The 13442-nt window shown below is 35.9% G+C and overlaps 1 protein-coding gene across 1 annotated transcript in view; it reads left to right on the forward strand.

Annotated features, from left to right (window-relative positions):
• The first annotated feature begins 1527 nt into the window (after positions 1 to 1527).
• The window catches only part of EFCAB13 (EF-hand calcium binding domain 13), a 76803-nt gene continuing 64888 nt past the window's right edge, over positions 1528 to 13442 (forward strand). Inside the window, 2 exon segments of the mRNA XM_077780375.1 lie at positions 1528 to 1557; positions 5449 to 5609. Coding sequence (XP_077636501.1) covers positions 1528 to 1557; positions 5449 to 5609 — 191 coding nt within the window.

Here is a 13442-nt window from a genome sequence, read left to right on the forward strand (position 1 = left end):
TGTGGTATTTGATTCATCCAACAGACTAAAACCAGTCAACTTTTTGATAGGTCAAAAAATTATGAAACAGTTCTTCCTTTCACAGTTTATTTAAATAAAGCTTTTACTGTGCTTAATTAAGTACTTCAATAACTTAAGAAGCTCTTGGTGATTAAGTTCCAAAGGGAGGAAATGCCTTCCTTCCTTAGCCCCTCCCTTTCTTACTCCCTCCCTTCTTTCCTTCCTTCTTTTGTTTCATACATATAGCATTTTGCTAATTATTGTGAGAAATAATTCAAAGAATAATAAGATACCAATCCATTCCTTTCGGTCCATCTATGAAATTTAGGTTATAGTTGCTATAGGAGATGTATATGTGATAAATAAAAATACAAGGCAAATGATTAATGCTAGTTGAATAGTGAAGACAGTAACAATGGCGAAGACTGTACTATACCAAGTAGTTTCAAGGTAAAGACTGAACTCATTAGAGAAGATCTAGAAGAGGTTACATAGAGTGGGTTGCTGGGGAAACCTTCCTAGCCATCTAGTGTCTTCTGAGATGGGTATTTGTCACATGGTTTCATTTTATTTTTAACATGTTTTGAATTCCAGGAATGTTGGTTGGACATATCACATTCAACAGCAGTTAGTATAACATTTCAGAAATAAATGATTTTAAAGTACTATCTTGTTTAAAATATTAATACTTATAGTTAAACTTCATGGTATGAAAATGACACTGATAATTGTAACAATGTAATAAAACTAGCAATGTAATAAATAGCACATCCAGTGTAACTCATATATGAGTAAAAACTGTGAAAATGTGGGGAATTTCTAAATTGTTTGGTATATGATGTGGAAGTCTTTGGTTTAAAACAGGCTAAGGCATCTTTTGTTTGCAATAGTATTTTTTCAAGAGACGATGTTACAGGGTGCTGAAGACCATGGGCTCTTGAGTTAGGCTGGCTGACTTCGATTTCTGACTTCTCTATTTGTTGGCTGTGTAATCTTGGACAACTTGATCTAAGTCTTATTTTCCTCATTGGTAAAATAAAGATAATGATAACATAAAATAATTTATGTTAAAGTGTTTATCATAATGTCTAGTATATAGTAAGTGTTTAATAACATTGGTGATTGCTGCCATGTTAGTAGTTTTGTTTCTCTGGGTTTATTTGAATAAATAAATATAACTGGATTTCTCTGCTTTTTATGTCATTTGTTTGGCATTTCTCTACTTCTTATACCACAAAAGGTAAATTTAAGGGACTGGAGGATCTTCTGTGAATTACAATCTACTGACTGCTTTCTCTAGCCTTTGTACACATGTATGGCTTGGGGATTATCTATTTGGTATTATACTGTGTTACATTACAGGGGTAACTTCAGGTAGGTAAATATAATTACCTAAGTCTCTTAAGCAGGCATATGATTTTTCTCATCTTTTTTTTTTTTTGGGCAGGAAATCTGTTTGTGCTCATTCATACTTGTTCATCAAGGCCTTTGAGTCCTCAAGGGCAGAATTTACCTCTAAACTGAAAAATGGAAACTAAAGTACCTCTATTCTGCCAGGTATTTTTTCAAAAACAGTTTCTAAGGTCTCCTTCCTTTTCTTTTTTTTAAAAAAATTAGTTTACATTAAAAATTAGTTTATATTATCTCACATCCATAATCAGTAAGCAGATAATAGAGCAATATAGTTATAGGATCTTTTAATAACTAAGGAGACTTTTGAGGTCTTTTAGTAGGCATATGATGAACTTTCATCCCAGCAACCTGTGTTGTATCAAGAGGTCCACGGTGTATGGTGAGAGTATTTTGAGGGGTAGGGGCTGGGATAATTTTTCAGGAGAATAAAGGATTGTAAAATAAAGGTTGTAGATAACATAATTCATGATGTGGGAGTCTAACCAGAGGGTACTATAAACGATACCAAGTTTATCTAGCCTTCTTACCTGTGATTCAGGGCATGTTCTTATCCATTGGCCAGTATTGTGTCAAATAAAAAACAAACCTGGACTTAGTAAGGCAGGACTTTATCCAAAAGGATTATTGCAAAGGAGGGAAGGGACTATTCATTGAAATAGCAGGAGGGGGAAGGCTGTGACCATAAGATCTGCAAGCAGCTCAAGGGCTAGACAAAAATGACTTTTCTTTTATGGAGAGGAGTCAACAAGGCTAAGAAGAACTGGATATGGGGAAGTGGGATAAAAGAGTGGCATGAAGAGACAAACAGATCAGAGAATATTTTAGGGGCCTAGAGGAAGGAGAAAAGCTTAACCGAAGTTAGGCTAACAAGCATTTTGTTCTGATTAATTAGTGGGGTTAAAACAGTTTAGCTAATCTTTCATGAAGCAAAGAAAAGGAATTTTGAAGGTGTTTGGCCTTGTCATAGGTAAACAAGGGGGCATCTGTGAGTTTTACCAGAAGCATATGGGGAAGGGTGATGCCTTGCAGCAAGCCATTTTCCAGAACACAAAAGGGTGAAGGGATTTCTTTAATCTTCACTATTTTGTGGGAGCACAAGGCTCAGGTGAAATTCAGTATTGTCAACTGAGGGTCTTAACCGTTTAAATTTATGCTTTTAATGGGTATGGTGCCACCATATAAGACATGTACCTATACTGTAATCCAAAAGGAATTTAAACAATTTTTTAATGTTTATTTATTTATTTTGAGAGAGAGAGAGAGCACATGCATGCTAGAGAACATGAGTTGGGGAGGGGAAGAGAGAAGCAGAGAGAGAATCTCAAGCAGGCTCTGTGTTGTCAGTGGAGAGCGTGATGTGCGACTGGATCTCACAAACTGTGAGATCATGACCTGAGCTGAAATCAAAAGTTAGGGGTGCCTGGACGGCTCAGTAGGTTAAGCATTTAACTTTGGCTCAGATCATGATCTCATGGTTCCTGAGTTTAAGCACTGTGTGGGCTCTGTGCTGACAGCTCAGAGCCTGGAGCCTGCTTCAGATTCTGTGTTTCCCTCTCTCTCTGCCCCTCTCCCACTCACCTCTGTCTTTTACTCTTTCGAAAATAAATAAACTTTAAAAAAAAATTAAAAGCAAAACCACCTGAGCCACCCAAGCACACCCCCAAAAAACAATTTCAAGGCGTCTTGCTAAGTACCAAGATGTGTGATATGTATATTAACCTGTTCCACCTTTTTATACTTAATACTTTGTTGATCATGCCCTCATGAGCTGATTAGGAAGATGAATTCTTAAAAGTTAAAATAATTAACGGTATTAATATATCATACCAGTTTGTCTTCCTTAGGCTATATAGTTTATACTTCCAGATGGTTCATCTTTAACCACAGAATTATTTCCTTCCTTTTCTGTATCATCAAAGTTTCTGTTCACTATTTGACTGCTTTTGTTCATCTGGTCTTTGGTAACAGGTTTTTGTACCTCTCTATCTTTTTAGATCTTCCTCCTATTATTTTCCTGGTTTCTATTTTGAGTCATTTTTCTCAACATCTCTAGGAAACTTTTCATCATTCCTAATAAATATTTCATTAGGGTAGCAAATCAGATTGCCTTTTTGGAGCAAGTTGTTAAAGTTGTGCCAAAACAGTAAAATGAATGTATGCAGACTGTAAAAGTCACTGAAATAGTTCCCTTAATTTCCATTTTGTGTAGAAATAAGATTCTCTAAACTCCCTTAGTGATCTGCTTTATAAGTTGCCTTTATAATTTGTTCAGCTAGATGCAGTCCAGTTGTTTAAAGCAAGCAGCCATGTTTTTAAAATTTATTTATTTTTGAGAGAGAGAGAGAGCAGGGGAGAGGCAGAGAGAGAGAGGGAGAGAGAGACTCCCAAGCAGGTTCCACACTGTCAGCACAGAGCCTGATGCAGGGCTCCAACTCATGAACTGTGAGATCATGTCGTAAACTGAAACCAAGAGCTGGATGCTTAACCCACTGACCCACCTAGATGACCTGCAAACAGCCACATTTCAAAAGAGTATATTTCTAACTTCATTCCTCTTTTTCTAAACATGTTCATTGCTCCTAGGGTCTAGTTCCTTTTTTGGAGGGGGAGGTGTCTATTTAGAAGCAATATAGCTGTTTTATTTTTCTCAATAGACTTTTAGAGCAGTTTTAGATTCACAGAAAAACTGAGTGGGGAGTTCCCATATACCTCCTGTCTCTATACATGTAGATACACTGACATATCTTTATCACCCAAAGTCCATGCTTTACATTGGGATTGATTCAGTATTGTAAATTCTTTGAGTTTGGACAAATATATAATGACATGTAACCATTATTAAAATATATAGGATGGTTTCACTGCCCTACATATCTTCTTTGCTCTGCTTATTCATCTTCCCCCTCCCTCACTGGCTACCACTGGTTTGTTTTTAGTCTCCATAGTTTCACCTACTCAGAATGTTGTATAGTTGGAATCATACAGCATGTAGCCTTTGCAGATGGATTTCTTAGTGATATGAAGTTTAAGTTTCCTCCATGTCTTTTCATGGCTTGATAGTTCCTTTCTTTTTAGTGCCAGATAGTATTCCATTTTCTAGATGTACCACAGTTCATTTATCCATTCGTCTACTGAAGGGCACTGTTATTTTCCAAGTTTTGGCAATTCTGAATAAGGCTGTTATAAACATCTGTGTGCAGGTTTTTGTGTGGATATATGTTTTCAACCCCTTTGGTAAATACCAGTAAGATATTTATAACTGCTGCAAAATAGGGTAAAAGTATGTTTAGGTTTGTAAGAAACCACCAAACCGTCTTTCCAAGTGGTTGTACCATTTTGCATTCCCACCAGCAATGAATGAGAGTTCATCTTGCTCCACATCCTTGCCAGCTTTTGGTTTCGTCAGTATTTTGATTTTTGGCCATGGTAATAGATGTGTAGTGGTATCTTGATGTTTTAACTTATAATTCCCTAATAACATGATGTTGAGCATCTTTTCATGTTCTTGTTTGCCATCTGTACATCTTCGGTAAGATGTCTGTTAAGATCTTTTGCCCATTTTTAAGTTGGGTTGTGCTTTTTCTTATTGTTATGAGTTCTTTGTATATATTTTTGAATATATAAAACAACAATACTTTGAGTACAGCCCATGATCATACATGTCTTTTCTAAATAGTTACCCTCTGTCTGTGTCTTGTCTTCTCATCCTCTTGATAGTGGATGTAGAGAAGAGTTTTTAATTTAATGAAGTAAGTTTAAAGATGCCTTAAGAACTAGATTCCACAACTGTTAGAAACATTCATGAATGCTGGGCATTTCATAACTGCATAATGCACCAAGGATAGTTGGTGATGTTTAGAATATGTACCTAATCTGAACTAATGCACTGATAATTAAATCCTTTGCAACAGAATTCTGTCTGGTAGCATCATTTTAGAGAAAATATGTATCTACAATGAATGACTTGACCCAGAAGGTCATACTGAACTTGTGCAAAAAGAATATAGTTGACTGTGGCTCTTTGTTACTCCCCAGGCAGAAGAAAATACTGATTTATCAGATGAAGGTTGTAATTCTTTTGCAGCCAACTTGCCATCAAGACATATTGACAACAAGAAAGACATCAAGTTTTCTAAAATGACACAGAAGAGAATTTCTCATGAAGTTAGGGGTTTGAGACTGGAGCACAAAAAAATGTAAGTTAAACTCTGAACTTAATTGAATTATACTTCTGCAAGCTTGAGAGAACCGAAAATGTAGCTCCTGTGTTCTTATAACGTACTAAATGTAGAGGATCATGCATATTTGTGGCCATTCTTTCAGTATAGTTTTAATTACTAGGTAGCCATTTTTAAAAATTTTCTCTCACTCCTCTCACAGCTCTATGGAAGCCTATAAGTCCCCATGGGCTTCTAGTTATAGGAGAGCAATTATCCATATGTCTGCAAGTTTGTCTTTTTTTGACAAAATAATATATTTAAGTGTACAAGTGTTGATTTAATATTGCACATTGTGAAATGATTACCACTTTTTACTCATTTCACATATTTACCTTATTTACTTTTTATTATTATGTCGGTGAGAACACTTAAGCTCCACTCTTAGCAAATTTCAATTGTACAATATAGTGTTATCAACTATAGCCATAAAATACATTAGGCCCGTAGACCTTATTTATCTTTTAACTGAAAGTTTGTACCCTTTTACCAGCCTCTCCCTCTTCTTCTTTCCCCCATCTCCAGTCCTTGAAAACCACCATTCTACTCTCTGTTTCTATGAATTTGGCTTTTTTTAGAGTCCACGTATAAATAAGATCATCCCGTATTTGCCTTTCTCTGTCTGACTTATTTTACTTAAACTAATGCCCTCGAGGTCCACCCATGTGATCACAGATGGCAGGATTTCCTTCTTTCTTGTAGCTGGATAGTATTCCAATGTGTGTGTGTGTGTGTGTGTGTGTGTGTGTGTGTGTGAGTGATCACATGTTTAGCCATTTACCTGTTGATAGATATTGAGATTGTTTCCATACCTTGGCTACTGTGAATAATGTGGTGATGAATATAGAAGTGCAGGGGGCACCTGGGTGGCTTGGTCAGTTAAGCATCCAACTTCAGCTCAGGTCATGATCTCGCAGTTCATGAGTTTGAGCTCCGTGTTGGGCTCTGTGCTGATAGTTCAGAGCTTGGAGCCTGCTTCGGATTCTGTGTCTCCTCCTCTCTCTGCCCCTCCCCTACTCATGCTCTGTTTCTCTCCCCAAAATAAATAAACATTAAAAAAAAAAAAGAATATAGGAGTACAGATATCTCTTTGAGGTAGTGTTTTCATTGCCTTCAGATATATATCCAGAAATATTATAGCTATACTTTTAATTTTTTGAGGCACCTCCGCATTGTTTTCCATAGTGGCTGCACTAATTTACATTCCCATCAGCAGTGCACAAGTGTTTCCTTTTCTCCACATTCTTGCCAATACTGTTGTTTTTTGTTTCCTTAAAAACAGCCATTCTAACAGATGTGAGATGATACCTCATTGTGGTTTTGATTTGCACCTTCCCTGAGCACCTTTTCATGTACCTGTTGGGCATTTGTATGTCTTTTTTTTGGAAAAATGTCTATTCAAGTCCTTTTAAAATTGGATTATTTACTTTATGTTATTGAGTTGTATGAATTCCTTGTATATTTTGAATATTAACTCATCAGATATATCGTTTGCAAATATTTTCTCCCAGTTTATATATTCCCTTTTCATTTTGCTAATGATTTCCTTTGCTGTCTAGAAGCTCTTTAGTTTGATGAAGTCCCACTTTAATTTTGCTTTTGTTGCCTTTGCTTTTTGTGTCAAATCCAAAACATTATTGTCAAGACCAGTGTCAAAGAGCTTACTATGTTCTACAAGTGTTACTATTTCTTTCTCAAAATTGCTTTAGCTCTTTGAGGTCTCTTGTGATTCTATACAAATTATTTTATTTCTGCAGAAAAGAATGCTAGTGGAATTTGGATAGGAATTGCATTGAATCTCTAGATCACTTTGGGTAGTGTAGACATTTTAACAGTATTAATTCTTCCAGTCCACACAGAATATTCTGCCATTTATTTGTGTCTTCTTCAGTTTTTGTCATTAATGTTTTATGGTTTTCAGTGTACCAATCTTTCACCTCCTTGGTTAAATATGTTTCTAAGTATTTTATTTTTTGATGCTGTTGTAAATGTGATTGTTTTCTTAATTTCTCTTTCTGATAGTTTGTTGTTAGTGTATAGAAATACAACTGAGTTTTGTATATTGATTTTGTAATCTGCAACTTTACTGAATTTATTTGTTCTAACTGTTGTTTGGTGGAATATCTAGGGATTTCTATATAAAAGATCATGCCACGTGGAAGCAGAGACAGTTTAACTTCTTCCTTTCCAGCTTGAATTCCTTTTATTTCATTTTCTTGACTAGTTGCTCTGACTACGATTGCCAGTATTGTATTGAATAAAAGTGGCGAGAGTGGGCACCCTTCTCTTGTTCCTGATCTTAGAGGGAAAGCTTTCAGTTTTTTATCATTTAGTATGTTAGCTCTGGGCTTGTCATATATGGGCTTTATTGTATTGATATATATTCCTTCTACATCCACTTTGTTGAGATTTCTTATCATGAAAGAACGTTGAATACTATCAAATGCTTTTTCTTTTTTTTTATCAAATGCTTTTTCTGCAAATTTTGAAATGACCACATGATTTTTCTCCTTCATTTTGTTAATGTGGTTGTGTTAGGAAGAACTTCAGTTCTTCTCTTGTGTTTCTCTTTTACTGTCATGCTGCTACCACACTCACAACTCTTTTGACACCGAAGACTTAGGTTTCTCCTACACCAAGGAATTCTGTGACAACAACTAGATGTACTACAAATTAACTCAGTTCTAATACTATCTACCTGGAGATAACAGCAAATCCCACAGGTTAACAGCTCAGTCCCATAAGACTACCCCCCACACTTTATATGCCAATCTCAAATAGTAAGCTCCATGTTCCCCACAACATCTGTTTGACTTGGATACAAATCAGAGGTTCCCCTGACCCCTCCTCAGGTTTAATTAATTGCTAGAGCAGCTCACAAAACTCAGGGAAACACTTACTTATGTTCACCAGTTTATTAAAGGACGTGACAGAGTATACAGAAGACTAGTCACATGAAGATATCCACTGGGCAAGGGTCCAAGCACAGGAGCTTATGTCTCCATGAGGTTGGGGTGTGTCACCCTCTCAGTCTGTGGATGTGTTCACCAACCTAAAAGTTCTCCAGAGAGGGGAAGAGGACTGGAAATGGAATTAATAATTGATCATGCCTACATAAAGAAAGCTCCATAAAAATCTCAATAGTTTAGGCCTATTCAGAGATCTTACAGGTTGGTAAACACATCCACATACCAGGAGGTTGATACACTCCCAGATCTGTGGGGACAGCTCTTGTGCTGAGATCCTGCAAGACTTTGCCCTATGTATCCCTTCACCTGGCTATTCATTTGTATCTTTTATCATATTTGAAAAATAAACTGATAAACATAAATAACTCTTTTTTTTTTCAGTTCTGTGAGCTCTTCTAGCACATTAATCAAACCCAAGGAGGGCCTTGTGGGAGCCTCTGATTTACAGGTGATGAGTCTGAAGCACAGGTCACAACCTGGAGTTGTGATGGGCACAAGTAGGGTGGGGGCGGTCTTGTAGGACTGAGTCCTTAACCTGTGGAATCTGACAGTGTAACCAAGTAGATAGTGTTAGAATTGAGGTAAATTGTAGGACACTCAGATGGTGTGGTAGAGAATTACTTGGTGGTAAGGAAGAATACCTCACAGATCTGGCGTCAGAAGTGTTGTGAGTGGGGTAGTAGTGGGAGAGTAAAGGAGAAACACAGAAGAAGAATGGGTTTTTCCCTATACTATGGTGTATCATATTTACTGTTTTGCCTATGTTGAACCATCCTTGCATTCCAGACATAAATCCCACTAGATCATGGTATATGATCCTCTTAATGTACTGTTGAAATAGGTTTGCCAGTATTTTGTTGAGAATTTTTGCATCTGTGTTTATCAGAGATATTAGACTACAATTTTCTTTTCTTGTAGTGTCCTTGTCTGGCTTTGCTCTCTGTAATGCTGGCCTCATAAAACAAGTTTGGAAGTTTTCCCTCCTCTTCAATTTTTGGGAAGAGTTTGAGAAGGATTGGCATTAATTCTTTAAATATTTAGTAGAAATCACCAGTGAAGCCATCTTGGACTTTGTTTAAAGATCTTTGATTACTGATTCAGTCTCTTTACTAATAATCAGTCTGTTCAGATTTTCTATTTCTTCATGATTCACTCTTGTATGTTTCTAGAAATTTATACATTTCTTTTAGATTATCTAATTTGTTGGCATATAATTGTTCATAGTAGTTTCTTATGAGCTTTAGTATTTCTGTTATCAGTTGAATGTTTCCTCTTTATTTCTGATTTCATTTGTCTTCTCTTTTTTCTTAGTCTAGTAAGATTTGTCAATTTTGATTATTTTTTCAAAAAACAAACTCTTAGCTTCTTTGATCTTTTCTATTGTCTTTTTAACCTATACTTCATTATTTCTGCTCTGAGCTTTGTTATTTCCTTACTTCTATTAACTTTAGGCTTAGTTCTTTTTTTCCTTCCAGTTCCTTTAGGTATAAAATTAAGTTGTTTATTTGAGATCTTTCTTATTGCTTTTATTTTTAATTTAATTTTTTAATGTTTATTCACTTTTGAGAGACAGAGAGAGACAGAGTGAGTGGAGGAGGGGCAGAGAGAGAGGGAGACACAGAATCCAAAGCAGGCTCCAGGCTCTGTGTTATCAGCTGTCATGTGAGATCATGACCTGAGCCCATTGGACTCTCTACTGACTGAGCCACCCAGGTGCCCCTCTTTTTTCTTTATATAGGTGTTTATCTCTATAAATGTTTTTCTTAGAACAGCTTTTGCTGCATCCAGTAAGTTTTGGTATATTGTGTTTTCATTTACTTTGTTTCCAGATATTTTTTATTTTCCTTTTGATTTTTCTCTTTGACCAATTGTTTGTTCAGGAACATATGGTTTAATCTCTACATATCTATGATTTTTTCAATTTTTTTCTTTTAATTGATTTCTTATTTTATGCCTTTGTGGTCAGAAAAGATGTTTGATAATGATTTCAATCTTCTTAAGATTTTAAAGGCTTGTGGGCTAACAAATTATCTCTCCTGGAGAATGTTGCATGTATGCTTGAGAAAAATGTATATTCTGCTGCTGTTGGATAGAATATTCTCTATACGTCTGTTAGGTCTATTTGGTATCTGGTATAGGTGAAGTCCAATGTTCTCCTTCATTTTTCTGTCTGGTTGATCTATCAGTTGTTGAAAGTGGTGTATTTAAGTGCCCCTTATTATTGCTAGGTTGCTGTCTATTTCTCTCTTCAGATCTATTAATACTTGTTTTATATATTTAGGTGCTCTAATGTTGGATACATAAATACTACAATTGCTATATCCTCTTGATTAATTTACCCCTTTCTCAGTATGTAATGACTCTTGTCTCTTGTTATAATTTTTGACTTAAAAACATGCAGTGAGGGAAGCGCCTTGGGGGCTCAGTCAGTTAAGCAGTCAACTTCAACTCAGGTCATGATCTCATGATTCATGAGTTCGAGTCCTATGTTGGGTTCTGTGCTGACAGCTCAGAGCCTGGAGCCTGTTTCAGATTCTCTGTCTCTGTCTCTCTGTGCCCCTCCCCCAATAATGCTTTCTCTCTCTCTCTCTCCCTCTCTCTCTCTCTTTCTCTCAAAAATAAACATTTTTAAAAAGCCCCACATATTGAGGGGTTCCTGGGTGGCTTAGTCGGTTAAGCAGCTGACACCATCTCAGGTCATGATCTAGTGGTTCATGGTTTGAGCCCCGTGTTGATCTCTGTGCTGACAGGTCAGAGTCTGGCACCTGCTTTGGATGCTCTATTTCCCTCTCTTTCTGCCCCTCTCCTGCTCACACTCTGTCTCTTTCTCTTTCTCAAAAATAAATAAATGTTAAAAAGACTTTTTTAAACCCCAAAACCAAAAAATATATATATATTGAAATTTATTTTGTCTAAATATAACTACCGTTGCCCTCTTTTTGGTTTCCAAGAAAAGAAAAAACATCTTTTTCTTTCCCTTTACTTTGAGTCTATATGTGTCCTTAAGCTGTAGTGAGTCTCTTAGAGGCAGCAGATAGTTGGGTCTTTCTTTTTCTTTTTTCATTTAATCTATTCAGCCACTCTATGTCTTTCAATTGGAGAATTTAATCCATTTACATTGAAGGTAGTCTTTGACAGGTATGGACTTTTGCCATTTTGTTGCTTATTTTCTGGCTGTTTTGTGGTTTCTCTGTTTCTTCCTCTTGCTCTCTCCCTTGGTGATTTGATGATTTTCTCTAGTGATATACTTTTTTTTTTTTTTTAACTTTAAAGTAATCTTTACAACCAGTGTAGGGCTTGAACTTACAACCTCGAGATCAAGAGTCACATGCTCCACTGACGAAACCAGCCAGGCACCCTTCTAGTAATATATTTTGATTCCTTTCTTTTTACCTTTTGTGTATTTACTGTAGGTTTTTGCTTTGTGTTTACCATAAGGCTGATATAAAACATCCTATAAGCCTATTTTAAGCTGGTAACAACTTAACTTCAAATGTATACAAAAGTTCAACATTTTTACACTTCACTCTTATTTTGTTTTTGATGTCACAATTTACATCTTTATATGCTGTGTATCCATTAACAGGTTATTCTGGTTATAGTTATTTTTAATACTTTTATCTTTTAACATTTAAATGAGAGTTATATGTGATTTACCTTCCACCATTACAAGATTAGAGTATTCTGAATTTAACTGTATATTTACCTCTACCAGTGGAATTTACACTTTCATTTGTTTTCATGTTACTAATTAGCATCCTTTCATTTTAGCTTGAAGAACTCCCTTTAACATTTTTTTATAAGGCCAGTCTATCTATTGTGATGAACTCCTTTAAGTCCTTTTTTGTCTGGAAAACTGTCTTTCAATTCTGTAGGACAGCTTTGTGGAGTAGAGTATTCTTGGTTGGTGGTTTTTGTTTACCCCCAGCACTTTGAATATACCATACCACTCCCTTCTGGCCTGCAAGGTTCCTGCTGACAAATCCGGTGATAATCTCATGGAGGTTCCCACTACTCCTTTATGTTCGGTGACAAAAGGCAAAATAATTATTTTTAGAACATCACAATAAAACTTGTCACCTAGGAAGGAATGGGAGATGGTGGAAGTATTCCTTCACATTCTTTCATTAGCACTCTATAAAATAGGTTACCTGCAGAGACACAATGCCCTAGAGGAATAGGATGCAGAACAAATATTTTCATTTATTCATTATTTATAGTAAGTCATCCCAATTCTATAAAATCTTTGAGGAAACTCATAACAAACACACACTTATACTTTAGAAAAATGATAAAAGATTTGAAACATCATGTAGTACTATGGAAATTATAATTATTCCAGAAATATGAAGATCTCAATGGAGATATATAGGGAGATAATGGGGGATATAAAGTAGTAGTAGACTGTAGATTGTGACTCATTTGTGTGTTATAAAATCAGCTTAGGAGGTCACTAACTGGTATTTTGTTTAAAAAGAAATTAGAATGATATTGAAGACATTAGAGTGTTTTTCACATAATAAGTATTATTTTGTGAAATTACTTCCCTTCTCTCTCTTTGCACATATGTACTACATCTCAGTAGAAATGTATTTTATACTCTGGGTTCTAATCAAAATAGTTAAAGTCATTGCCTTTGTGACTGGAAGACTGCAGAGGAGACTAATCATAGGGCAGATTCGGGGGGTGAAGAGCAATGTAATGGCGGTCTCAAGGTAGGAATCTAGAGGATTGAATTTGAAGGGATAGAGAGTAAGAAGGGCAAGGTACCTGCTAAGAAAGGGCAGTGAGATGCACGATAAAAATTACCCTAATATCACAATTTTGCTTAGGGCCAAATTTA

The sequence above is a fragment of the Crocuta crocuta genome, unplaced genomic scaffold (genome assembly GCF_008692635.1).
Source record: "Crocuta crocuta isolate KB4526 unplaced genomic scaffold, BGI_CrCroc_1.0 scaffold288, whole genome shotgun sequence".
NCBI lineage: Eukaryota > Metazoa > Chordata > Mammalia > Carnivora > Hyaenidae > Crocuta > Crocuta crocuta.